At 40.4% G+C, this 26589-nt stretch overlaps 1 protein-coding gene and 1 long non-coding RNA gene across 2 annotated transcripts in view; both read left to right on the top strand.

The window, feature by feature from the left end:
* DTWD2 (DTW motif tRNA-uridine aminocarboxypropyltransferase 2) overlaps positions 1-13614 on the top strand; it is a 181177-nt gene extending 167563 nt beyond the window's left edge. Inside the window, exons 5-6 of the mRNA XM_074953008.1 lie at positions 5080-5208; positions 9669-13614. Of these exons, the coding sequence (XP_074809109.1) occupies positions 5080-5208; positions 9669-9839 (300 nt within the window). The 3' untranslated portion in view covers positions 9840-13614. The remainder of the gene's footprint in view (positions 1-5079; positions 5209-9668) is intronic.
* A 2717-nt stretch (positions 13615-16331) lies between these two features.
* The window catches only part of LOC141988195 (uncharacterized), a 90212-nt gene continuing 79954 nt past the window's right edge, over positions 16332-26589 (top strand). The window contains exon 1 of the long non-coding RNA XR_012639691.1: positions 16332-16495. This is a non-coding gene — a long non-coding RNA (uncharacterized LOC141988195). The remainder of the gene's footprint in view (positions 16496-26589) is intronic.

The following is a 26589-nucleotide window of genomic DNA, read 5'->3' as shown; positions in this document are numbered from 1 at the left end:
GTGGAGGGAGTTCTTATTTTATTATTTGTGTTACCATAGCTCATAGGAGCCTTAGTCATGGATTAAGACCTCCAGGAATGAAGGATGAGGAAGAGGGAAGAAGAGAGATTTTGGTGAATGCGCAGGTTCTAGAGGGAAAGTGAATGGCTAACATAGCAGGGGGTGAGGAGGAAGGGGAAAAGATCCACATGGAAAGAGAGACACACACACACAGACATTGAAAAGGACAAAATAAAAGTTCACTAATATATGTAAGCCAGGAAGGAGCGCAATAGAGACAGGTTTAAGAAGTTTCATTTTAAAAAGGATTTAATAGAAAACTGATGTCAATTGTTACTATGATATAAAGATAGAAATATACTGTTTACATAATACACAATACCTTTGTCTGAATTGAAATGAGTGTTGGGAATTCCTTGCCTTTTTGGGATGGATTTCTCTCTAGATACTGCTAGACCACCATTGCCAGCGGCTTAAAGACATATCTGAATATATGGTTTTGCCTTTGAAATGTACCAGATAATACCAAAATCCATGTTCCTTAGGGAAACCAGCTGGATTCTTCTAAAAAAAAAATCTTTATTCCTTAAACCCCTAGCTTCCCCTCCAATCCAAATCAAATCAGTATTTTGTAGGTTCTTCAAATTATATTGAAGAATGTAATGATTCTTTCTTCCTGCCAGCATATCCATGCATTCTTTTTGCCTCAGTTTGGCTCCTGAGGTGATAGCGCTTATTAGCACATTGAAAGCTGATGGCCTCAGTCACCAAAACTCCAGAACTGTTTGGAGCTTCCTTTCTTACAGATCCCTCATAAATAAGGAATCTGGAAGTACTTTGGAGAAGGGACTAGGATAAAGAACAGGGTAAGGAAGGGGAAGAGGATAATGACCCCAGGTTAGGAAGGCAAGGGAAGGGAATGGAGATGATGATGATGAAGAGGAAGGGACCAGGCAAAGTGGGTAAGAAGCCATTGGCAACCAATGTATTGAAGAGGAATTTCAATCTAGTGATATTCTGAAGTAAGCTAAGAAACTGGTTCCTTAACCAGACCTTAGGAATAGGAATTGCCCTCCTATGCCTAGTCATTTTGTAGGGTTTATTGTCCTAAGAAAATGAACACAGTGTTTCCTCAAGGATTTGGGAAAGGAACAGATTATTTATGTTAAACCCTACAACTGAGGTTATGAAACAAGTTAACTCATAAGAGAAAATATATGGAAATTATAAGAGTAATGAATAATGTCTGAATTCTCACACAGACTAATGCTACAAAATCTGTCATTTCTCAACAGCTGTTTATAAAAGCAATAAAAGCTTTTGGAGCTGATAAAACAGACTAATGGTTGAATTAGATTTATCTTTCTTAGAAAATGTTTTACTTGTGTGATAGTATAAAGTGGTTATCACTTTAGGCAGAACCAATAAGTCAGTAAATCAGTTTACCCAAAGTAGCCTAATAAATGATATGAATAATAAATTATATGAATTAATTTGATTTCTAATTTGTCTTTCTAAAAGATGACAAATACTTAAACGGGGTAAATACAGTCTTAATGATGGAGTACAACATGCCCATATATGGAATAGTCTATGCATTTAATTTTAAAAGAAAGAATATGTGATTATATATAGAATGTAAAATAGCAGTTAGTTTCTCAGTACTCTGTTCTTTTTTGGAAAGAAAATTGTGGCAATGGAAATTGCACGGTTAACATTTTTTTTCCAAAAGAAAACAAGATGGAATGCTGAGAAATGCTGTTTTACAATCTTCATTTATCAGTTGCAGTAAGTCTGAATGGCCATTGTAATGGCCATGGCAAAATACTCAGCATCTCTCAGGGTCAGGCCCTACATTCTAAAGTTTATAGATTACTTCACTAATATTAAAGCTGCTTTTTTTGTAGTAAGAACCCAAAGGAATTCAGGTATTTGACCGTTACAACATTAGATTGTTTTAACACATAAAAACATGGGACCTAAATGTCTGCATTTTCAAAAAGGACCAGTGATTTTGGGTGCCTCTCCTTTTTAGTGTACAGTTTGAAATACTTAAAAGCTGAAATTTTCACCTGATATTCAGAGAACTGATACTCAGCGCTTCTGGAATTAAGGACCGTTAAAGTGTGTGAAGTTGGGCTGCAGAATTATCAGTCACTGTTAAACTCTAGGCCAGATTAATTGAAAATCTCTTAAAATATTGAGTTGACTATTAACCTGATCCATGCTAAACATCACACTCAATCCCGTTGCTTTTCCTTACATTCTGTCCTCTTTCCTAGTTTTGTATATTGCCTATTTAGATTTTTAACTTTTCAAGGCAAGGACCCTACCTTCTTACCAGTTTGTAAAGTTCCACCCATGGTTTTAGCAATATACAAATAAGAAATTACAAGATAGAATTTTTCACATAAGTAATTTCAAACAATTTTCTTCATAGTACTGATTTTTAAATCCTTAATGTTTTACCTTGACTTTATGCTATGAAGGTAAGCTTCTCAGAATAGTAGACACACTTGTGCTAACTCTATTCAAGCTAGAGTGTTAAGAATAGCAGTGTGGATGTTTCAGCAGCTTGGACCCTGGGGATCAGATGAGTTTGGACTTGGGTGGCTAGTCCAAGCCAACATCTGTGCCACAATTTCCATTCTGCTATTTTTAGTGTGCTAGTTTGAACAGAGTGAGTACAAGACTGTTCACTTGCTCCCACCTCCCAGCTGCAATGTAGAGACAAACCCATGGATCCAATTGCAGTATCTGGCTCTTGGAGGATTCTAGTGGGAATGGAAAGGAAAAAGAATCATGTAGCCTGAACAGTTCTTATACCTGTAAGGTTACGTATTGGGGTGCAACATGCACTTGTCATAGATAACAGGTTCTTTCTTAGGCGGCTACTTAAGAGTTAATTGAAAAGATGGAATTTGGTGAAACACACAGAAGCTTTGTTTAATACAGACAACTGTAATTGAAATCATAGGCAAGGATCAATATACAAAACTGTTAGAAAAAGATGACATTAAAGTGGTTTCCTGTGTTCCTTCTTACAATCTTACATCATGCATACTTACAATTTATGGAGACCATTGCAAACAGATGGAAGGGAAAGTAAGTGGAGGCCATCACAAGAGAGGTCCTGATTAAGTTTACATGTCTCAGGGACCCAGTGAGCATGAAGAAATGGGAACTGGTTGTAGTACTTTATGCCCTTCCTTATGGTAATAGTACGAATATATACCAAATGTGATCCTTTACACTGATTATAATAGGGTCAATAGCTGCCCCTATCCATGTGGCCTTTGGGGTGTCCATGATTATGTATCAAGCACTAATATTCATGATTTACATAACATATTTCTTAATAATTCCTATATGGACATGTGGTCTAACTGCTTAGATACTGCATAGCAACCTAATAGCTAAAGCCCCACAAAACTCCCTTCTTGTGGAATCTTGTGGTGTACGCTACTTGTTCAAGGTAACTCACTTGTCTCCCAAATTGAGAGTGCAAAATATATGACCTGGAGTTCTCTCCTTAGGACTACACTGTTCTACTAAATCCCAGCTTTTAAGATAACTGCTCCAACAAAGCCTTAATCTAATATACCAGGCCTTTACTGCAGCAACCTTAATGACCCATTTACTTATTTCACCTATTTGCCCCCCTTGCATATTCCAAGCTAAAAAGCAATATATCCCTATCAATCTTATATTCTGTCATTTTAGCTCTCATAGGTCATAAGATTAGGTCAGAGGTCAACAATCAAAAGGTTCAGAGAGGTTTGCCCATCACTAAGCCTTCAGTAGGCCAGTAAGGTAACATGTTTTACCAAGTCAAGATCACCTATCTCACTATTACATGCTGCCACAGTTGACTTGGCAGAGGCACTCTAGCTGAAGCTTTTTGTGAGGGGTCCTGAGTTTTGGAATTTGCTTCTCCCCTTTGGTCCGCCAGAGCCCAGATTTGTTAACCTTCTGGGCATGCCATAGAGTCCATCTTTTTTCTTACTTCTTGAGGAAGGCATGGGTTGAGATAGCTACATTTATGTGTGATACTTTGTTAATATTCATGTTGTGATTTTTAATTCATGGAATAGATACCCAAAGTACTGGATGGGAACCTACTGTAATGGTCTAAGAAATCAGATAAATAGAATATGTATGTCTTAGGTTTTGTGAATGATTTCTGGCAAACTAACTTATGCAATTTAGTGTAAGTTCCAAAATATGCAAATATATCAAGTTCTACGGCAAAACTCAAGAATGTGTGTTGGCATTAACATGTATGACTTTTCTGATTGTACTCCCTTCAGTGATTCATGTCAATCACATTTTCATCAATAACATTTTGTTGGCATAAAAAGCCAGGTCATTGCAAATTCAAATGTCACATCAATGAAAGAAAAGAAAAGAGGGCTTATAAATTCATAGATATTAAGGTCAGAAGGGACCATTATGGTCATCTAGTCTGACCTCCTGCACAATGCAGGCCACCAAATCTCACCCACGCACTCCTGCAATAAACCTCACCTTTGTCTGAGCTATTGAAGTCCTCAAATCATGGTTTAAAGACTTCAGGGTGCAGAGAATCCTCCAGCAAGTGACCCGTGTCCCATGCTGCAGAGGAAGGTGAAAAACCCCCAGGGCCTCTTCCAATCTGCCCTGGAGGAAAGTTCCTTCCCAACCCTAAATATGGCGATCAGCTGAGCCCTGAGCATATGGGCAAGATTCACCAGCCAGATACCCAGGAAAGAATTCTTCTAGAATCAACTGTATATAGTGCTTACATGTTTATTCCAACTCAGTCCAAATCCTCCTCTATTTATAAACCCACTGAAGTCACTGGGGCTAGTTTTGTGAGGAGTTTAGGATCTGACCCCTACACAGTTAATGTCTATGGTTATTCTTCAGCAGGTTCATTCATGTGCGAAGATATGTATAGTCTATGACAATTGGCTACCAGGGAACAAGACAGTAGAGAGGTATGAAGGCAGGTGATTATTAAAAAAATAGGAAAGGAAAAGAATTTGCTGTATCATAGTAATTGATTTCTTTAAGTTGGGTGTGTGTTTGTTTTTTCAGGTGCAATTGAAAACAAGCATTTCAAGTCAATATGTAATTCGTACCCAGCCAACAAACACCTGCCTTTCTACACTTGAATGTGCAGCTATTGCCCTTGCCATCATGGAAAAAAATGATGGTATTCAGGAGGTATGTAATTAATTATAAATAATTTACTTTGGTAATGGAACAGTAGTGTGAAGCCAAGTTAGTTAGATAATAGTACCATATTTATCTTGAGCACCTTACACATTCGTTACCCAAAGACCTGAATAAGATCATGGGATGCTGCTGGTTGGTTCACCTCAGAGACCAAGCAGAGGTAAGCAAGCAGCTGTCTGCTGATATTGTTCTGTTCCTTCCTTGCAGATCATACGCAGGTTTTACTAACAGACACTTGCATACCCATTACTGCAGCTGTCTACTGTGGACTTCCACAAGGCTTCATTCTCTCCCTCATCTTACAGGGCATCCCTGTCAAACACCATGGTCTTAAATGCTAACAGTTTGTCCATGATACTTACATTCTTTGCACTGAATGCAAACTACACTATTTTCCAGTTACCACCATAACTAATTAGATTAGCTCCTTCACAATGTGGAGTTGGCTGAAGATAAACCTGGGCAAGACTTTTGGAAGGAAGTGGTGGGCAGAGGGAAATGTTTCAAAGTACCAGCTAGTGTCTTAACATCAACTAGGTATCTTTCTGAATCATTCTTCTTTCTGTCTGTGTGGGGTAACAGATTGACCTAACACAAGCTTAATTATTATGAGCACAGCCCTTATGAACACACCCTCCCTCACATCTACTCTTTTTGACTTCTACTTTTCTGCGGTCTTCTTGTTTTTGTACCAAACCCATCATCATGGTATCTCCCCTAAATTCAAACTAACTGGCCTCACTCTCTTCTCTATCAGTCCTTTCTATTTTATTTTTTTTCTTGCCCTCTTCTCATTCATCTTGCTCTCCTCTTGTGTACTCCTCACTCAGTCTGTCCTCTTATTTTCATCAGCTCCTTATCCCTCTCCTTCCCCTTACATTCACTTTCTCATCCCATACTTCTGTTTCTCACTCCTTTTTTCCTCCCTCTTTTCTGAGACAAGATGAAAAGACTAAATCTACATCCGTCTCTCCATCACTTGAGCTTATATCTGTTTGTAAGGTACTCATACACTTCAGTTTTGAGTATAAAACAAATACCAAAATGGGTAAGGGTTCAGAATTTGGCTCAAAATTAAGAAATAGAAAATGTATTGTATTTTTAAATAGTGTGGTAAACAGAACATGTGTTGGAGAAGTGCATTCATTTCTAACTCACTTGGCATTCCCAATTGCAATACTTGAATATACCCCTATAACCAGGCATGAACTCACCCAGCATCGCCTCCTGCTGGTCATCCTTGGGAATTAGCTCACTACCCTCCAGAACACCCTCTGCAGTCTGGTGATTTGCCTGTCACTGCTCCCCCCCCCCCCCCCATGTCCCTTATGGACCTAGTGCCCTTTTGTCTGTGGTGCTACCCCTCTGGCAGTAACCCCTCAGTCTCAGGGTCTCCCCACCCAGGGGAACCCCCCCCACCCACTATCCCCACTTCACCTCAGTCTTGGCTACTGCCAGTCCTCATTTAGCCCCACTCCCTGGGCAGACAGCAGTGTATTAGCCACTCATCACAGGCAAAGGGGTTTGGACCTGCTGCCCCACAACCTCAGTACTTATCTGGCCTTACTCCTGGCCTGCAGTGTTTCCAGGCCAGAGCTCCCCAGCCCCACTCCACCTCAAGTACTCTCTCAAGCTCCCCAGCAGCCAGGCCCTTCTCCCTCTAAAGGCAGAGAGAATGTTACTACTCCTGGCTGCCCTGGCCTTCTTATACAGGCCAGCTGCAGCCTGATTGGGGCGTGGCCCAGCTGCGGCTACTTCCCCAATTAGCCCAGCTTGTAGCCCACAGCCCCAGCCCTCTTCAAGGGCTGGCTTTTTAGCCCTTCAGGCAGGAGCAAGGTGACTACTTAGCTATGCTCCCCTAAACAGCATTTGTAGTGTGCTAAATTACACTAATATAGCATGTTGTATTGAATCTTTGTAAATACTTTTCTTCAGATACTTCTTAATTCTGTAATTTATCAAAAACTACTAGGTACTAAGTACTGGGTCAAGCTGCTAGGAAGGTAACAATCCATTGCGCTAATGTTTTTTATGTGTAGAATTTACATATTTATTCTGTCTCACCCATGCTGTTTTCAGTCTAGAAGATTAAGATTTGATATTTTGTAGCAAATGAAAATGCTAGTAAAATTTGCAGAGATTTCAGCCTTTTATCTAATTTTCATGGATCCAAAAAATTTTATGATTATTAAGATAATTAGTGATTTGTGAGCAGTGAATGACATGGCAATCAGCATGTGCAACTAAAGCTTTAAGCTAAATCTTCAAAGCTTTGTGCTTTGCACTCTGTTTCCTTTTTTAATGATAGCTGAAAACAGTTGAAGTTGACAGGATCTTTTGATCTTGTAAACCTTATGTTTGAAATATATTTCAGAAAATAAAGATGTATCCCTTTATTTAAGAACAAATCTTTGACAGAAATATTTAAATTGGGTATTTTACTGAATTGACCTGCACGTGTATTGCATAGCTCTCTACATAATGAGGAGGAGCACAACTTCAATTTACCTTCAGTTGAATGTTGAATGGTTTTGTTTTTTTGTTTTTTTTGTTTTTGTTTTTTTTTTTACCACCCCCCAAAGCTGGTATGATTTCATGGTCTTGAAACAACTTTGAGTCAGAAAACTTAGCAATTTATTGTTGATTGGGGGGGGGGGTACACCCTGTGAAACAGAAGTGAGCTGTAGCTCATGAAAGCTTATGCTCAAATAAATTGGTTAGTCTCTAAGGTGCCACTAGTACTCCTTTTCTTTTTGCGAATACAGACTAAAATGGCTGCTACTCTGAAACTCAAGCATAGTCTCAGATAATCAGACATGCTTTGCCGTATATCTTGTAAAACCATCCACTGTGGAAGCAGCATAATTCATTTTTAAAAAGGTGTGTTAATGCTAGTTTTCTGTATCTGAGATCAGGACTGAATCAATAGACTGTTTCTACCCTTTTAAAAATTACTAATTCAAGAAGAAAAATATAGTATAGCAAATAGAATTTGTTTAAAAAAGTGTGTTATAATTTAACGAGGAGAGAGAAATATTCCCATGACATGTATCTAGATGGAAGGAAATAGGGGCACCTGTGTGTCATAGGTCCTGATTCAGCCAAGATATTTAAACATGTAACTTGCTTTAAGTATATGGGATACATGCTTATGTATATTGCTTAACTGGGGCCTGAATTAAGTCATCCTCATGCCAGTATGTCCTGTTAAAACTGTTGGAGTGAAGTAGACACTAAAAGTTTTCTAACTGGTCAGATGCAACTCTTTCCCCATGTCCTTATATGTAGTAACATTTAGTAGCTACAGAAAGGTTATTGGATCAAACTAAGCAATTATCTTTGTTTTGTTTTTAAACAGATACATGTTTTTAAATAGGTTTAAAATGTTTTCCTACAGTCAAAGCACAGCACTGGTGAACGTTAACTCTCAGAAGACAGTGCTGATCCAATTCCAGACTTACAATTAATAGTCCTTCATGGAAATCATTTGAGCTTTTGCAGAAATGCAGAGATGACCTGAGCTGCCCTCACAGCTAGCTGGAAGATAAAATGCTTTTCTAAGCCTGCCCCACTGACCTGGAATAGTCCTTTAGCCAGAAAATGTGACCCACCGGGTTGCTTCTTTCTACTAATCAGCGTAAAACTGTCAAGTGCCCTTGGAGAAATTTGGGTCGTGACAGTTCTTGAGTTTGTTTATTCTATTAGGTCAAAGAATACCAATCAGACATTAGCCTTTGCATCGCAAGTTTTGATCCCACTGGTCTATGATGGAAGACTCTGTCAAGGCATTAAAATGTCCTCAATGTTCAGTCTTTTGTTGCTGGCACTGTAAAATATTAATGGTAATCAGTATTTCAAGAGAGATCTAAGAGGCAGCGAGCAGTACTGGGCCAAATCCTGGGATGTAGCTTATCTGCACAGAGTGTAGTTCAGGAGTTTTTTGTAAAGATGGCTTTAAAGCCCATCTTTGCACTCTTTGCATCCTGGTCCCTCTGCAACAAATTAGGGACACTTAGGACACACAACTTAGGGATTGGCATAGTACAGTAGATTACCAGTCATACTCCCTTATATCTGGGCCAGATGTAGCGCTATTACATATCCAGAGGAATCTCCAGAGAAGGGGGACAAGTGCATCCTTCATGGCCTGCCCATACCTTCCTTGGCTTGTCCCTTATCCGAGATATATCATGGGACCCAAGGATAGGGCTCACAATGTCGAGAGACATATATCTTCCACCTTCTGTATGTGGGGAGAGTCGCGTGTGGAGGGCCACTTCTATATACAAATCACAGGGGCATATTTAGGTCCTTTAGTATCTCACATTCCACTGCATGATAAAACTTGGTAAAATTTTATATTTTAATGGTGATCCCTACACATAAAGCTTGGATGAAATGATATCTCCTAGACATATTTCAAAGCTTTTTTGTTTTGTTTTTCACAGACTATACTCCGCCCTCTTCAAGCTTTGTGCTCTTTCCAACTTCAGCATGGTGCCCAGATCCATCACAGCAAGGAGCATCTTCTTAAAAATGGTTTATATGACAAGCCCATGCCAAAGAATAAACGCAAGCTCAAGAGAATGGAACTCTTAGTGAATAATGTTAAAATCTAGGAAGACTGTACACACAGTAGTATGGATTTTTTTTATTTTATTTTATTTTTTTTGTAACTAACAAACACAGTTTGATATTGGATTGTTCGAAATAGCCATCCATACGGTAATAGACCTTTTAAACTCCTGTATTCAAGAGGCTTCCTGTCAATAATGCCAACTACGGTAATAGGCAGCATGTTCAGTTTTGTTGTTATACTAGGCCAGGTGTCTTTGTTCAACTGTAGAAGGGAGGAAAACTGCAGTGAATAATTTAGAGCTATGTTGTCTCTAGAGTCAGTGTATGATCCCCATTAAGACTGGATAGATTTACCTTGGGGAAGTTTTTTTCTCAGTACTGAAGAACAGGCATTCTGTTTAAGTAGGTAGTGGTAAGGGTAAGGATCCAATATTTGGAAGAATATTGAATTACTTCTCGGCATTTTAATTTTAATTAGTAATTACAATAGGGTATAACTATAAATTCCTATATTAGTTAGTTAATCTGAACATAAGGAAATGTGATCTGAGTATTTTTGTTTTAGTTTAGTGTGGCATTATTTCTTATTTTACTAGTCTGTTAACTTGTTATAGATTTATATCCATATTATTGTGCAGTCATACTTGCTTTGAGCCTCTCCGCAGTTTTCAAGGGTTTTGCTTGGCTGAGATATGCCAATATATTTTGTTCAGATTTTAATAAAAAAGAAAATATGGAAATGGAGCTAAGCTTTTATCTGAATTGTAGACCAGGTTCTGCACTCCATACTTGGGCAAAACTTCCCTTGTCTCTGTAAAACCCGTAGAATTTGGCCCAAAGAGTATATGCAGTATACCACATCTTGTTTAATCCCTTTGATTTTGGAATTTACATGTATTCCTGCAGAAGTTTCTGTTGAAACCCTTTCAGAATTGAGTAGTCTAGCCAAACTGTAAAAATATGTTTGCAGATGCATCAAATCTTGTGGCAAAATGATTCTCTTTTTTTCAGCAATCGTGGCGCTGCAGTGTTGCTGCCAGCAGTGGAAGCACAAGTGAAGACAAGGATCAGATATTTGTATTTGCGTCACGAAGCAGGTTTTCATGATGAAAACTAGTGATATTAGGGCTTTACCACAGTGAAAACCTGCTTTATGAAACTGTGGTAGTAAAAGTGCCTAATCCCTGTCCTGACTAGTGGTTGCGCTATAGGTAGCAGCAGTGCATCTATACTGGATAGTAATTATTCTTAGGCCTTCTCTACACTAGGGTATTTTTCCCATAATTTATGACTGCTGCTACCACTGGACTTTTAAGTGGTCACCAGTGTTTTAACAACTGTGGATTTGTCTATATTAGGAAAAGAGATCAACTTTATGTCAGGACTAGCTAAGATGTTTGCTAACCATAACCTTTTCTTTAGTCTCGATGCAATTTAGATAAATCCCATGTCTGTGGCTAACACTGATACAGCTGAACTGGTGAGAGCGACAATGAGAAATTAGGAACAGAAAGACTAATGTAGACACCCTTACTGTAGAAGCACATTTTCTAGTGAAACAGGCAAGAATTCCTGTTTAAGGAATGGAGGGTGTTCCCACTTATCATGCTGCTATTATTTCAGTTTGCCTTGTTTCAGATTCAGTGGGACAGCAGTGCATCCTTCAGTTTACACTGTGAAGGTTATTTTCCCTAACAGAAGGGTTAAATATTTCTTTTCACAAAATGTAAGTTCACATTCTGGAGAACAGAGGAAAATCTGTGTTAATACTCTAAATTCACAAACAATTGAAGTCTTAGTGGATCAAAGAAATAGTCTACTTAATTGAGTTATAATCCTACATGAAGTACTTCAGTTCAGTATGTGAATTGAAGGTTTTTTTCAATTCTGCATAAGGGTCAAATTTTCGAATGTTTATATGAGAGATTTTTATTGATGTGAATAATCTCATTGATGTGGGGCTACTCCCATGAGTAAGTATTAGTTAAGTGAGTGATGTTTGTAGGATCAAGCCCTAATGTTGGACAAATGGATGTCTGTTGCAGTCAAGTCTGCAGTACTGTCTGTACCATACTAGTAGATCACTATCCAACAGTTATTTTAAAAATGAAAAAAGATGAAGTTATTCGTTATGCTTCAGTTACTGGAACCCTACGATTTTGCTTTCTGTGAGGATTTTGTAGTGTTCAATTTAACTGTAGCACTAATTACATTATCTGGGATGGGCATTTAGTTGCTACAAAGTTGTCACATGAAGTTACATCAAAGCTGATCATTTTTTGTTCATTGCCATTTTACTAAGAACTAACACTTAATTTGATTAAAGCTGTTTTATCTTCTTCCTCTATGTTAAAATCCAATTCTGTTGCTGCAGTCCTTTCTTGAAAACCAAGCAGAATATATTCTCAAATAAGATTTCTTCATGTCTTCTATTCCTTCTGAGCACCTTTTCCATTATTTTTTTCTGGACACGATGAAAAGTGTTTGCACAAAGACATTTAGGGCCAAATTTTCAAGTAGGCTTCAAGCAAGTGTCTTTTTTTTTTTTTTTTTTTTTTTTGGTAGGCCTACTTTTTGCACCCACAAATAATTGGGTTTTAAATTAATTACAGGTACAAATAATAGACGTCTAAATATCTGATTTGTATGTGCAAAAAGGTGTATAACTATCACTCCTTCCTCCAATTTATTGCGGATCCCAAAATACAAGCAGAATTATTTGCAGATATAACATTGTGCATGTAAAGATGGAGGCCACTCTTGAAAACCTGGCCCTTAATCTATTATTCTTGTAAACAGAATTTTGATTGGTTCTATATACTAAATTGTTACTGTTTAATTTCAATATTTTATGTTACATGACCGTGTCATGCAGGTTGATCAGTTGTAAGTTTATTTTCAGATTTTTATATTTTTGATGATACTGTATAGCTTTTTAAACAAAATTATGTGTATTAACAAACATTTTCAGAATTTAGCAATCTTGTCTTCAGGCCAATGGGGATCAAACTTGAAAGTGATATTTTAATGTATGACAGTTATCTCAAGAAAAGGTACTACCCAAATCTTAACTCTTTTGATTGTGAGAGAGCTTGAAAAGTTGTCACCTGCTTTCTGTAAGAAATTTTAATTAGGATAAGTTTATTTTGCATTTTTATTATTTGCTCTAATGGTCATCCACTCTTCATTTGTAAATTAGCAAAAGATTCTTGGGAGTTTAAAACAGCAGTCTAGCATAGAAGTGAACTTCTAAAAACATATTTCATACAGTATATTTTCTTTTAATGCTTGTTGTTCTCCCCTTGTCAGCTTTGCACTTTTAAATGTTGCTGTATAAATACAGTCTGCCCTCTACGTTCCACTGAATCATATCATGGGGAATTGGTGACATTGCCGTACATATGCTGACAACATTGATATCAAACTTTGGTGAAAAAGATTGTAATGCCATAAAATACTGTAAAGTGACAAAGTTTCCAGTACAAGATGTTGGTTACAAAAGTTGTATGTGATTGCGTAAACAATATATTCACTTTTAAAAAAAAATAGGTATTTTCTCTTTGTAGAAGAATATTTCTAGAAAGTTTTCAAATTTCAAGATAAAGTTGGTCCAGGAAGAGCAGGACATGCTTTCTTACCTGCAGGACTTAATACCCATTGCATTCTAACATCTTACACATTCCAGGTGTTGTCAAAATATTAGAAAGCAGTTAGTGTTTCATTAGTTTTCTATTTTAAAAAATGTTCATATGATTTGATAAAAGACAAAATTTTATTTTTAGACTAAAGGATTTTCTTCTGTATCGCTAAAATGGATTAAAAAGATGTTCATACTGTATTGTTTTACATTTCTAAACGAAAAAGAAATAGAATTAAAAAACTGAACTCTTTAAAAAGGTATCTGGGTTCAGTAATTTTCTTCTTGAGTAGCATGTGGAGTTCTTTAACATCTATATCCATACATTCACATAAAATACTTTCCATTTACACAGGATAAAACAAGATTATCATGACTGTATCATTAGTCCTACACAGCCAACACACATCACATAGGCTGCACCCACAGTGCAGTGTAAGACAAATCCTAAATCATGCCCTTGCAGTATGCCTTGTGTGTAAGAAGGATGTGTGTCAACTCCTGCACCCCCTTAGGAAATGAAAGGGGTAGGTTTGGTATTGTGACCCACTGAAGGCTACATGGATCCCAAATCCCTGTATGTCAGAGATGGAGCAAAATAATTTCTATGCCTTCTGGTTGTGCAGCCTGCAATCAGGTTATGGTAAGATTTTTGTGGGGGTGAGTGAGTGGGTCATAGTATGGTGACAGGAACCTCAAAACATTGGAGTCATGTCAGCAACTGCCCAGTACTGTTCAGTAGGACAGTGTTGGGACTCTGGAACCCCTTGGAGTAGAGGAGGGTTCGTCATCAAGGCTACATGTATATAAGTGAGTGGCAAGTTGTGGGGTGCTGCTTCCACTACTGGGCTGTAGCTGGTGGAAAGCCTGACCTGTACCGCTATGGCCCTTCCTGAATGGTTTCTTCAGCATTGGGCTTGCCCTGGCATCTTTGTTTTATTTGAACAGAGCAGGCCTGCGTGACTGCTTTGTTTCACTGGTGTGGCTTTGGATCCATTAATGCTTTCTTTGGACCAACTTCTCTGTTTCTAGGTGGATGCTAAGGGTCAGCTGACCAGTGTCCCCTATATGGGCAGCTGTGTTCTTCATTGAACAGCTGATAAACTATTACAGCCTAAGGTTGCCGGGTGTCTGGTTTTTGACTGGAAAGTGTGGTTGAAAGAGGTATTGACCAGACACTAAAAGTCCGGTTACCACGGGTGGGGGGAGAGGAAGAAGTGGCAGCCTGTCACCCAGCCCTGGTTCATAGTGCCTGGACAGCGTATGCAGGATTGCACAAGTCCCTCTGAGCATGTAAGCAGAAATTCAGAGTCCTTACTACCTGTCCCAATGAACCATGTGCTCTTCTGTGGTACAGTGCAACTGTGTGGAGCAGGTGACAATTGTGACCATAATAACCAAACCAAACTCACGGCCCTATCCTGCAAACAAGCACATGAGGGGCTATATACCTGAGTGAAATTACTCACATGAACAAGTGTTTGAAGGTTTAGGTCCTTGATGTGGATTTTTTTTTTTAATGAAGCAAAAAATGCTATAAAAATACATACAGGTCTTTTGAAAAAGAACATGTAATGTAATGACCTGGGAGGATATGACCCGTGACAGGTGAGCTTGGCATTCTGCGACTAAGGAAGCAGAACGTGCAACAGAATATTGTTGTGCCACCTCAGTCGACAGCAGAAGGAAATGTAGACACCAGCATGCCCTGGCAAGTTTCCTGAACCCTACATGTGGAAACTGATTTCCAGTCATAGTCATACTCGAATATGAGCGACAGTCATTACGTTATATTGCCAGTGTTTAAATATCACGTTCTAACATTACTTTTTGTGTTCCTAAAAATAGATTTTTCTTCTTTTAGTTTCATGTCTCTCTTTTCCCACAAATGTTGTCAGGATATTTCAAAATACAGTTCTGGATTAAAGAAAAGGTAAGTTAGCTAAATTTAAACCTGCTCCAGCTCCATAGTTGTTGTTAATACTCTTTAATGAGAAAAGAAGAAGTGACGCCATGGTGTGTAAATTTATCAAGTTATGATACCTCATTATTCTGGAAAACAATAATCCTCTAAGGGATTTAAATTTTACATGATAACCACTTCCCTGTTCTGTTCAGAGCAGGGGATAGGGATAGGATTTAAATGTGTGCTACATAACTAATTAACAGCATGTCATTTTTCATCTAAATTCACATATTTTAACCTAGACAGTGGACAAATAGAAAGCTGGAAGCAGTAATCAACAATTCTTAGATAAAGCAGTATTGTGGGGAATTCTAAGTTTAGATGAGAAAATCCAGTTAAATATATATATTTTTTTTTCTCACAGAAGTTTGTATGTTTGGACTGGGAGTAGTGTGACGGGGCGAGGCCAGATGGCTGTAGAAAAGTAGTGGGAGATATATTAGCTCCAGGCTAAACAAATCTATCCCAGTAAGACCAGGATAAGTGACATGGCAGCTGCTCCAGGTCAATTAAGACACCTGGGGCCAATTAAGAACTTTCCAGAAGGCAGGGAGAATACTAGGTTGATTGGGACACCTGAAGCCAATCAGGGGCTGGCTGAAACTAGTTAAGTCTCCCAGTTAGTCAGGTGGGTGTGCATGTCAGGAGCTGTGGGAGGAAGTTGTGCTGTTGGAGAGGCTGAGTAGTACACACCATATCAGGCACAAGAAAGGAGGCCCTGAGGTAAGGGTGAAGTGGAGCTTGAGGAAGTAGCCCAGGGAATTGTACATGTCATGTTTCTAAAAGGTCAGCTACCATAGCTGATACTATTAGGGTCCCAGGCCTGGAGCCCGGAGTAGAGGGTGGGCCTGGGCTCCCCCTCTCCCTTTGCCCCCTGATTAATCACTGAGACTGGGAGACAACAGAGACTGTGCAAGGAAGGATAGCTTCTCCTCACCTCCCTGGCTGGCTTATGATGAAAATGGCTCAGTAGACTGTGACCCTTGTCTCTAGAGAGAGAAGGGTTACATGGAGGGTCACAGTGAGCCTCTGAAGCTAGCGAAATCCGCCAGGAAACACAGGACCCATGGAGGCAAGGACAGAGCTTTGTCACAGTAGGTAAAGCAGGTTATGACTTTTGGTTTTTCACTTGACTATAATTACACAGTACAGAAACATTGTTGTCATAATTTTTAATTAGAACACATTATTAATGGATTTGCTAATGGAAGGCAGTGATAGTCAGTGATTAGCTAAAAACTGAACATTTGTAATTTGTAATACTGATCTTTTCCTGTGCAAAGGATTCAGTTTCCAAATGTAATTTTCTTTACCTATTTTTAAAGGGACAACAACTGGTAGTTAGCATTAAAATTGTCATTATATAATGCAGAAAGCTTCTTGGATTCTTTTCCTGCTTTGCTTTATATTGTTAATGTTTTTTAAATATACTGGGTTTTTTTTTTTTAAAAGGGCAAAATTCTCTCCTGTGGCCCAGTTGAGAGACACAGCTCTAGTCCACATATATCTGCATTTTACTGGAATTAGGATATGTAATTCAAGAATGGATTAAATAGTTAAAGAATGCTCCTGTATTGCAAAGTTTGGCTACTAATTTACAGGGAAGAAAACAACATGATCAGTAATAGACTCTAATTTGGGACTACATAAAGGACCAGGAAGGAAAGTACTCTGAGGACTAGGGCTGAATGCTCGAAAGGATATAGGCATGTCACAATGACTGACTTTTTGGTATCTGGAAAACTCACAAAGCTTGAGTTTAGACACCTACACTCCTATTCAGTGAAAGGGGAGAGACTGGTGACTTGCACTGTGAATCACAAAAGTTAACAGGCTAGGCAGGTAGCTGCCTAAGGTAGCCAGTGGAAGATGCTTAGAGCCCTGCGCGGATACAAAATATATATCCACAGATGCAGTTATAAATCAGTATCCGTGGAAGTTGCAGAGCTCTACTGGAAACCGCAGAGGTGAAAGCAGTACCATGTTGGGCCACTGCTCCCAGGAGCCAGCACCCCATGCCAGCAGCTCCTCCAGCATGGATGTACCGCCCTCAGCCCCATCCAGTGGGGTGGGCACCAGCTCACTGGGAGCTGTCCCTGGTCACGCTAGTGTGTGCAAGCGGCTCACACACTCCCAGACGGGATCCCATCCACGCAGCGATCCGCATCTCCTGTGCGGGAGCATGTGAGCCGCTTGCAAACACTAGCGTGATCAGGGACAGCTCCCGGTGAGCCTGGTGCCCACCCCAGTGGGCGGGGCTGGGAGTGGTACAGTCATGCCGGAGGAACTGCCCGGGCTGGGCGCTGGCTTCTGGGATTGGCAGCCCAACATGCTGCTGCTTCTGCTGCTGCAGTTCCCAGTAGAGCCTTGCAGCTCCACGGATACTACTTTATATCTGCAGATATAAATTTTGTATCCGTGCAGAACTCTAGAGATGCTGATGACCGGGGTATGTGCTAAGCCCTGTCAGAAATAGGCACTGAAGTCCAGGCTGCAGGGAGGCACCTATCTCTGTCTGCAAGTTTCACTGGGAACTGCCTTTTGAGTTAAGGTGCCTATGCTGTTGGGGTGGGAGGAGGTGGTGCTTAGCACACTTGCGTAGTATGTGGGAGACCCAAGTTCAATTCCCCATCACACCCTCCTAGAGAGAGGATTTCGATTTGGGTCTCCCACCTTGCAGGAGAGTTCTATAACCACTGAGGAATAGGCTATCTTGAGGAGGGTATCACTGTGGAGCTTAGGTAGCAGATAGGCACCTGGGTCCTGAGAGGAGTCAGCAGTGCACATGCTCAGAGGGAGACACATAGGTGTCTAGGGAACTTTTACCCTGAAAATGTAGGCGCTGAATGAGTTTAAACACCTATAGGGAATAGATGTTGTGATACGCTGTACCACATATGATACCCTGTGTTCACACTTTTGTAAGATATATTTTGTACAAAATATGCCTTGTCAGGTATCATTTGAAAACTCATAATCTGCTGAATATTATTATCCTGTTGAAATGTGTGTCGCAACACTGCATGTAAAATTACGAAATTTTGCTATTTGATTATTACTGAAACGTTGTAGTTCTGGGTAATGGCCACAAACCCATTTTTCAGAGACAAAGGCACACTGGCAGCCCCAGACAGGCAATGTAATTAGTGGATGGCTGGGCATAGCATTCATTTTTTAGCTCGGAGTGACTTTGCATGCTGGTGGTTGTGAGTGAGCAGAGCCTGGCAGGGGGCGTGCTGTCCATCACAAAATAGTGTAAAAGGCATTTTAGGCTGGAGAGCTGAGAGGACCCAGCCATTCAGATTGCACCCTGGGAAATGTCACATTGGGTCTAAGACCTGAGAAGAGAACTGAGTCAAGTTACAGAAACTCAGAGAGGCTAGGCCAAGGTAATTTGTGCCTGTTGCTCTTTATCTGCTTGGGTTCTTGGCATTTTCATCGTTAAAGCTGTGATGTGAATGTGTTTCTCATACCTCTACATCCTATTGTCTTTGGTATCTAAAGTTAAAAAGAAAATGAGTGTTCTGAATGAAATTCACCCCCATGCAGAGGACCAGCACAAAATCAGTCATCATTTTAGTCCTGCTGAAACTCAAAACAGGCCCTTGTGCTGGCACTTAGCACAAATGTGGATTTTGTCCTCTGAAACTGTGGGTGAAATCTTGACCTACTGAATTCAATGTGAGAAACTTCAACAGAGCCAGGATTTCATGCTGTCTGTAACACTTTGAGTATGTTCTGTCACATTTTTAGCCAGCAGCATCCATAGGAGAAAGACAAACCAGTTCCTGTACTATACCTGTTCGTATATCGCAGGCTTTCACAATGAAAGTTCAATCTGCTAAAATAATGTAGACTGCTTTGTGTATATTCAGCCATACCACCTGGTATTCATTTCTTAAATTTCATTTGGAGTCACAAGTACAGTATTTGCTTTTGTGATAATCACCAGTCACTGGAATTAAGGATTCTGAAGGTAGTTGTATTCTATCTGCAGTATATTAAAATGGCAGTCCAAATCTTTCTACTTCCATTTATTCATTCTTTTCTTTAGGAACCTTGTCACTTACACAGCAGCCACTCCGGGGAAAAATCTAATTTTTTCCCCTCTTTAATTCAGGATGCTACTCCTCATGTGTGGCAGATAACAGACATCCATGAATAAATGCCTCAGCCATAGTTTCTTACGAAGAAATTAATTTTCTTTTTCTTTTTCTTAGTGCACTTGATTAACATCAGAATTTAATTCAGGGGAGGAAATAAAATATGTTGACATATTTTTCTGCAGAGTGGTTGTTCCAGTTAAGTTGATGATTTCTAAATGAAAATGTCTAATGAATAATTCAGGCGAGACAGAAGCAAGTGCCTGACTGGCCAATGGCTCCAATGAGGAAATCATGTTGGAACCAAAACATCCTATGTAAAATGCATGACAGTCTTAATGCTCATGTTTAAATTTTAATAAGTTTGGTCCTGTAGGATAGTCAGAGGTACAGTAGGCTTAGGTTCTTGAACAGTAATTTTGTGAGCCATTATTGGAGCTGTCATAAATAGTCTGTTTTAGAATAGAACCAAAAGGAGATGGACTGCTTAGCCTGAAGTGGCACAAAATGCTTCTTGACATGAAAACAGAATTGCCTCGTAAAGTGAAACCTGGGCAAAACTGTTCCACTGACTGGAATGGCATGAAAATAAAAAAAGCAACCCTCCATTTCCAACTCTGCCCACATGTTCTTCTGCAGACGTGGGCTTTGTGGTGCCGCTACTGTTAAGTGTGAACAACTAGGAATGTGAGAGATTCATAGACCTCAAATATCTTTTAAAAGCTGAAATGGATTATGGAAGCTTATGCAAAAGTAACGCAGTAAGAGGGAAAATGTGTTTGTTTTCCTGATTTATAAAACATGTTAAATATAGTCAAAAAGACACTTGCTCTAGCCCCAGAAAACAGAGACTCCCTTGCACTTAGCCAGCCCAAATAAGGCCTGTTCTGTCTGTAGCCTTTGGGTGCTATAATAATATAAATGATTAATAATAATAGTGCCTTTCATCCCAGGATCTCTAAGCAGTTTACAAAGATTACTTATGCCTCCTAGCACACCTGAGAGTCATAAGTGCATTTATATAGCTATTTTAAAGATGAGTAAACAGGAGGCACAGATAGGTCAAGGGTCCAATTCTGCCACCCTCTCCTTGAATGATATCTTGTTATACCAGTAGTCCCATTCAGTAAGGGTGACAGAGTTGTCCCTACAAGTGGATAGTGGACACAGCCCCTGTGTATTGGTAGTGTGGGGTACCAGGATCGCATAGATTCAGATCCACAGCATCCCCTCACTATGGCCTTTGCACTGGCAGGGTGTGATAAATGAAGGAGGGGTTAGCTCCCTTTTATGGACACCCAGCCAGCCAGTTAGCTATAAAGTCCCTCTTGGTGGCTGTTCTCTGCTTGTTTTACCTGTAAAGGGTTAATAAAGTCTCCCTGCATAGGTAAAAGAAAGGGAGTGGGCACCTGACCCAAAAGAGCCAATGGGACGGCTAGAACTTTTAAAAATTGAAACAAGGCTCCCTCTTTGTCTGTTGTTGCCCTCTGGGGAAGAGGGGAACGGCAGCAGTTATGCTGTGAGAAGCTAAAGGCCAGGTATAAAAATAATCAGAATCATACCTAGAAATTGCTTATTTGGAAACTCAGATATGTAAATAGATCACAAAATGTGTAGAAAGACAGGATTAGGTTTATTTTGTTTTTATTATGGCTTGTGGATTCCTCTGTGCTAACCCCAGATGCTTTTGTTGCTTGTAAGCTTTAAGCTGAACCCCCAGAAAACTATTTTGGGTGCTTAATTTTTGGAATTAAAAAAATCTAGCAATAGCCTGAGTTTTCAGATATTTTTTTTTTTTAATGTACCTTTTTTAAGAACAGGATTTGGATTTTTGTGTCTTAAGAGGTTTGTGCACATGGTTTTGTTAGCTGTTGGCAACAGCTGATTTCTTTGTTTTCCTTTCTCAGCTTCCCCCGGGGTGGGGGGGGAGGTGGGCCGTGAAAGGGCTTGAGGGTACCCCTCAGGAAGGAATTCCCAAGTGCGCCTTCCTGAGTTCCAAGGGGTTTTGCATTTGGGTGGTGGCAGTATCTACCTATCCAAGGTCAGAGAGAAGCTGTAACCTTGGGAGTTTAAGACAAGCCTGGAGTGGCCAGTATTTTTAGAATCCTCGCGGGCCCCCACCTTCAGCCCTCGAAGTGCCAGAGTGGGGAATCAGCCTTGACACAGGGGTAGCAAAGGTGATAGCAGCATGCAAAGGTTGGCTGGGCACCCCTTTGCAGCCATTCACCAGTCAGGGGGAGCAGTGGAGTGGGGGGTATGGAGCCAGAATATTCTAATTTGCTATGGCCTCAAAAGATTGATACAGCTTCCAGAGGTAGCTGGGGTGCAGGCAAGCATTAGCTACTCCCTCTTTTTCACTTGCTAAGCCTTCTAATTTGGCTGCAGAGAGAGGAGTTCTTGTAAGGGTGATCAGAGGATCTGCTATATGCCAACTTTAGGGTGGGTTTATGCCAGCAGTGCAGCGTAAAGCAAATGCAGCACAGCCTAGGATTGTAACTAAAGCAGAGAAACACTCTCATCAACAGGTCATGCATGTGCACAATTAGTTTATGTTCTTTAGGTAGAAAAAATCCTGGGTTCAGGAGTGTGTGTGTGTGGTTTTTTTTTTTTTTTTTTTTTTAGTAAAACATTAATTGAAGTAACTTGGTTGAAATTAGCTTAGAGTTTCAGCTTTTTTAAAAAGAAATACCTATACATCCAAAATGTAATTGATCTAATTTAATAATTTTACTCAACATCCATATTATAGTCTAGCATTTGGGTGTTCTTAATTATTTTTAAATTGAAACAGTCAAGATTGAGGCATCTTAGTTTGCTTAGCAATTTGAGTCAATAGGAATTACAGTAGTCTGCTTTCCTGCTACAACATGTGTTACAGAATATAACATTTCTTAATTACACAAACTCAATTTGACACAAATGATTTTAATGATGCTCTGTGATGTCAATAATTTCCCAATTAAGGACACTTAGAGCACATTGCAGTCAAAGAGGTGATGTGTCTATGTCAATATTTCTTGGATCAAGAGTCTGATTGTAAAAATGATACAGCAGTGAGACAGTGTTTTGTCAGTGATCTGTAGATCAAGGATCCTTGAGATTGTAACATACAGTATGACATGATCTCAGAAAAATAGATGTAATAATCCCACTGCAATTAAAGTACAGTTTTGGTGACAGTATCTTATATACAATGTTAGTGATGGGGTTCTCTTTTTATTTTTTATTTTTACTTTTTATATGAAATTAATTACAAAATCAATGTTAAGGTAACATGCAGGATCTGACTTAAAGAAACAAAAGTCAGGAAATGCAAAAATAGAACAAAGCAGTATTTCAGAAGTTAAGAAACCAGTGTTGGCTTTTATTTTTTCTAACCTGGTTTTTATATAAATATCCCTATATTTATTGCCCCAACCAACTCCTTCTATATCTCCCCTGCTGTCCGTGTAAGACACCTACAATCCAGCCCTACATATGCCTTAGTGGCAGGGCTGGCTCTAGGCTTTTTGCTGCCCCAAGCTCTGAGAGCGCAACTGCCCAAGCAAAAAAAAAAAAAAAAAGAAGGGTGGCCAGAATGATGCCGCCCCCCCTGGAATTGTGCTGCCCCAAGCATGTGCTCGCTTGCTGGTGCCTAGAGTCAGTTCTGCTTACTTGTTAAAATAGAATGATACTTTGCACTACACAGAGCTTTTCGTCCAAAGGTCTACAAGTATTTTAAAAAGTAACATCCCCATTTCACAGATTGCATGGGGAGATCAACCAAATCATCCAAGGTCAAAGAGTGAGTCAGTGATCTGGTTAGAACCCTGATCTCCTGGCTCCTGGTCCCCTGCTCTTGCCACTAGCACACATTTGAATGTGGATACTCTCCTCCTGAATTCAAAGGAGTCAAGTGTTGCTATGTAGGCCATTCAGGAGCACTGTCCATCCCCTTCAGATTTTGTATCTCCTCCTCACTCAAGGAGCTACCACAAGAGAAGTGTTAATCAAAGCTCAAGTCCATTTAGGACCTCTATAGTGTGTAATTGGTATGTTAACAGAACCTAACTTCCACCAGCACTTACTATACTGCGAATCTTGAAGGATGCTCAAGACATGTCTCTCTCATGTAGGGGAGTGTCACAGTTCAGAGGAACTGCACCTATGCTTCCCCTCTATGGTCTATCAAAAGTCACCCATTCTCAGGCTTCAGCTCCCAGCCATCATCTCTCTTGGATGGAGATGTGTGTCTCTCATACTGATGCTTCTGGTCTGCTCTCTCTTGCTCCAGGACTGCAAGCTGCTGTGGATTTCCACATGCACTGACTCTCTCCAGCTGCAACTTCTCTTGCTCTAGCTGCAGATCTGACCACAACTCCTGTTGCAGTGGTGCATTCAGTCTGGACTGAACATGGTTACTACCTCTGTCAGCCTCTTCCCTGTTACTCTTCAGGAAGTTGGTTCTAAGATTTTTCTCGCCTTCTGGCCTCTGCCAATGGACTGGAAGTTCCCTGCAAACTTGGACCATTATTCCTCTTCTGATCATTAGAACATATCAAATCTACTAGCTGTATCTTGGTCCAGTCCTCGGTGCCGAGCTTCCTTTTGTTGCATATCTCAATCAGCTTCTCTTCTGCTACCCATGGCGTCTGGACAGAGATGCACGTCAGTATATTGGATTTGCAGGTTTCCTGCCTTGCCTGTTAGGCATTCCTGCCCCTCATCATATCCTGCCACATTCAACTGCTGTCTGATAACAGGACCATGGTTGTATATATCAACAAGCAGGGGTGCCCGGTCCCCCTCCCTCTGCATGAAGGCCATCCTCCTCTGGAACTGGTGCCACAGGCACGGAGTCACCCTCCATGGTGTGCACCTCCTGGGCACTAGCAACTGTCTGGCAGACATGCTCAGCAGGGCCTTCTACGCAAATCATGAATGAGAGTTTCATGACCCCACTCTCCTCTGTCTTTCACCAGTGGGGCATGTCAAGCTGGGGCCTTGAACCACAAACTTTCCCTCTTCTGCTCCAGAAAAGCCCATGGGCCAGGCTCACAAGGCAACGGCCGTCTCCTTCCCTGGACCACCGAACTCCGCTATGCCTTCCCGCCCATTCCCTGCTCCCGCAAGTCCTGTGCAAGGTGCGGCGGGCTCGTGCAACAGTTATTCTCATAGCCCCCTCTTGATCTTGCCAGTATTCGTTCATCGATCTCCTCCACCTCTCTGCTTGCCCCTCGATCCACATTCCCACCTTTCTGAATCTTCTCACACAGGCACACGGCCGCCTGCAGTGTCCCAACCTGGGGCTGCTCCACCTCACGACCTGGTATTTGGATGGAGCTTGCGTGTAGACAGGGCGTGCTCTGCCCCCATGCGCATTATCCTCGCTTACAGCAGAAAGCCATCTACTAGAGCCTGCTACCAAGCTAGTGCTGCTTCACTGCCTGGGGGTGCTGCTGCTCCTACTCTCTGGATTCCATCTCCATTCCCATCTGCCTGGACTACCTTCTCCACCTTTTACAGTCCGATCTCTCCCCACTCGTCCTATTTGGATTCCAGTACTCCCCCTCCATCCCCTCTTCTGTTGATTCCACTGCTTGCTGGTAAGAGGGACCTGAAGTGGCATTGACCCGCCCAACCTCTTAAAACCTCAGGCACACCACGTGGCTGATGCATGATGCATATGCGGGTCAGCTGACACTACTATGAACAGTTCCAGCTCCGGCACATGGCACACATGTGTACCCACGTCTGGAATCCAAATCGGAACCACACATCTCAAAGAACCTCCAGTTAAAGTAAGTAACCTCCTCTGCCACAATGCACATTTTCACAAAGTGCACTAGTTCTTAAGAATTGAACCAATTTTTTTTTTCTAATCAGCCTAGTGGTAAAAGGGAGTTGGAGGTGATTAGAAATGAGTTTGAAGTTCCCCTCAGAGGGAGGATGAATCTTGCATGACGTTAATAGGTACCTTACAATCAAGAAATGGCATTATGGCATGGAGGTGCAAAGGGAGGAGGGAGTGATTGAGATAGGGTTTGGAACAAAGTCACAGGAAAGTGAAGAACAGTAGGAGTTAGAGGAGTCACAAGTTCATTGGTAAATCCTCAATGGGAGTGCAGCTGAAGAGAGGAAAGAAGCTGACTATTCCCCCAGCCCAGAAGAGAAGAGCTATAGAGAAACATAGTTAGGGGCCTCTTGCAGCAGAGAGATGCTCAGTGGAAAATGGGAGATTAGACAGATTAGCAAAGGAGCTATTTTAAACTGTATATTATAATGAAGTAACTAGCTTACCCTTCCCACCAAAGTATGCATAAATTAAAGCTATAATTCCATCTGGAGTTTCTGGTGACAAGAATACATAACTCATGCTTCGCTGTTATAGTTACTGATTAACTCCCTCTCATGGAATTGCAATCACGTGGTCTTCAGCTGGAGGTACCCTATTTGTAATAGGATATATTGTAATATAATTAATATTAGTGTTTAATATCAACACCAATTGCCTTGTTCAAACAAAATGCACAGATTAATTGTAAGGAATATATGTGGCATTATGCAGAAGAGTGAAATGTGAAGAAATTCTAGCAAATGTATTCCTAAACTCATCTTCAGTATTTTCTTTTTATATTATTGTATCACTTTCTATTCTGGGATGATTGTTGACCTGGAATACTGAAAGAAGACTTGGATGAGTTGAATTCTGCAGTTACTGTTCCATTTCTAATGTTAATGCACATAATTTACAGAATGGACACAACTTCTCAGAGTGCGTTTCAGAACTGTGAGTTAGACATAGCAATAGTGCATCCAAGTCAATTCAGTAGACATTTTGCATCTAGCAATGTTTCACTCCCAGAGATAGGGACAACAATGGCATAATAAGGGCCTATTGGTTTGTGCTGGGGTTTTCAAGAGGTCTAAATTCAAGGGATCTTATGTTGACTTTCAGTTGGATTTGTGTGCCTAATTCTCTTAGGCTCCTTTGAAAATCTCAGTTTTACTATACTAACTGAGACTATTGACCAACATTTCTGAACACAGGTAGCCAACGTTAGGCACATGCATTTATATTCCAGACACCTAGGTAAGTGTCATGG

Source organism: Natator depressus, chromosome 5, assembly GCF_965152275.1.
Source record: "Natator depressus isolate rNatDep1 chromosome 5, rNatDep2.hap1, whole genome shotgun sequence".
Lineage (NCBI taxonomy): Eukaryota > Metazoa > Chordata > Testudines > Cheloniidae > Natator > Natator depressus.
Note: the sequence above shows the minus strand (reverse complement) of the source record. Positions and strands in the feature narration are given on the sequence as shown.